At 31.5% G+C, this 1644-nt stretch overlaps 1 protein-coding gene across 1 annotated transcript in view; it reads right to left on the reverse strand.

The window, feature by feature from the left end:
* Positions 1 to 1644, reverse strand: part of LOC111874030 (Golgi pH regulator) — a gene marked incomplete at its 5' end in the record, with an annotated part of 16071 nt that overhangs the window by 10322 nt on the left and 4105 nt on the right. The window contains 1 exon segment of the mRNA XM_033755302.1: positions 1349 to 1455. Within this exon segment, the coding sequence (XP_033611193.1) occupies positions 1349 to 1455 (107 nt within the window).

Raw genomic sequence — 1644 nt, forward strand, 5'->3', positions numbered from 1 at the left:
GGTGTCCCAATTACGTCAATCTATTGCATTGCTTGCCCTCATATGTTTTCACAACACCATTTAAAAAGTATTTAAAAAGTCCGTATTTGTCAACTATGATAAATTTACACTCGCTAAAACTTGTTAAGATAATTCATCTTATTTGTCTTAATTAAAACTTGCATGTGGTTCGTTCACTACGGGGTCGTTTTTCTTATTTTCTGTGTAAACCGCGTCTTGTGATGTGTGTTCCCTTCTTAGCTGCTAGTGTTTTTAAATCGTTACATATATTACCTTTACCATGTCTGTATATACTACAAGAAATTCTAGTTTACATAAAAACCAATTTGAATGTTTTCATAACCAATTCAGGCATACACTTGCACAATACAAGGAGAAAAGATGACCTGTTCATAGTGCCATGTAATATGAGTCTATACAAAAAGAATTTCAATAATATTGGACTTCATATGTTACATCAGTTGCCACAGTATATTAAAGAGATACCAGTACTATACAAGTTTAAAAAGGCTTTGAAAACATTCCTACTTGATCACTGTTTCTATAGTACAGATGAGTTTCTCTTGTTTGGGGGCAAATCCTAGTTCTAATCACTTGTAAACATATATTTCAAGAATAATTAACTTGTAGATTTTAATACTAGTAATGTTATAAAAATGCTTACTGCCCTACTCTGTATTTTTTTTTCTTACAGGAACAAGATCGAGGATACCAGGGTATTTTGTGCCAGGATAGAAGGATCAGGTCTTGAAGCATACAGTGGTCTTGTGAGTTAAACGATTATATTAGTTCTAGTATTAGAATCATCATTGTATTATCTTAGTATATTATTATTATTATTATTNGTGTAGATTAACAAAGATTTTATACAATTAGAAAGACTGGGATTTTTACATTTTTAACAAGCAGTGTAACAGTTACGTGAGTGATACACACCTGATGATGGCCATTTAGGGCCGAAACATGTAGTGTGGAGGAGGAAAAAGAAGTAAAAACTACAATAAAATTGTTGCACTTAAGACGGTATTTGTCCATATATATCCATATATATTATAAAGTATTTGACTCGTCCTATATCATGTATAATGAAACATGGATATGAAGTAAATAAATAAATAGGAACACTAGTTTGTGTGTGACAGTGATTTGTAAAGTGTAGTCACAAGTTGTATGAGGGTGCAGTAAATCCAGTTAACAATCTGAACCCCATCTATAGTCAATTAACATGTGCCAATGTATAAACTATTTTGCAAGATTTTGCATTAGTGGATACTATCAGATGGATAGTATTTTTGCATTAAACTTATTTTTCTGGAACATAACTGATACTCTATGTGATCAGACTTACCAATCCTTATGTTGCTTACTATGAAGTACCCTATGTAGAATGGAATGAGCACAATTACCATAAAAAGCATCACATACAGCACCAGGTTCCAGTGGAAATAACGAGAACTGCAAATACAAAGTTGATCTATTCAGTTGAATTGAATTGAATTTATTTACATTCTATAAATCCTAAGCAGGTTAGTACCTTTGGATACAGAACAAGTCAAAAGGTTACATACATAAGTACAGGCAATTTTAGCTTAAAAATTAATATAACTTAATTTTACATCATTCTCTATTTACATTGAAGTATTC

This window comes from Cryptotermes secundus, unplaced genomic scaffold (assembly GCF_002891405.2).
Source record: "Cryptotermes secundus unplaced genomic scaffold, Csec_1.0 scaffold1683, whole genome shotgun sequence".
Taxonomy (NCBI): domain Eukaryota; kingdom Metazoa; phylum Arthropoda; class Insecta; order Blattodea; family Kalotermitidae; genus Cryptotermes; species Cryptotermes secundus.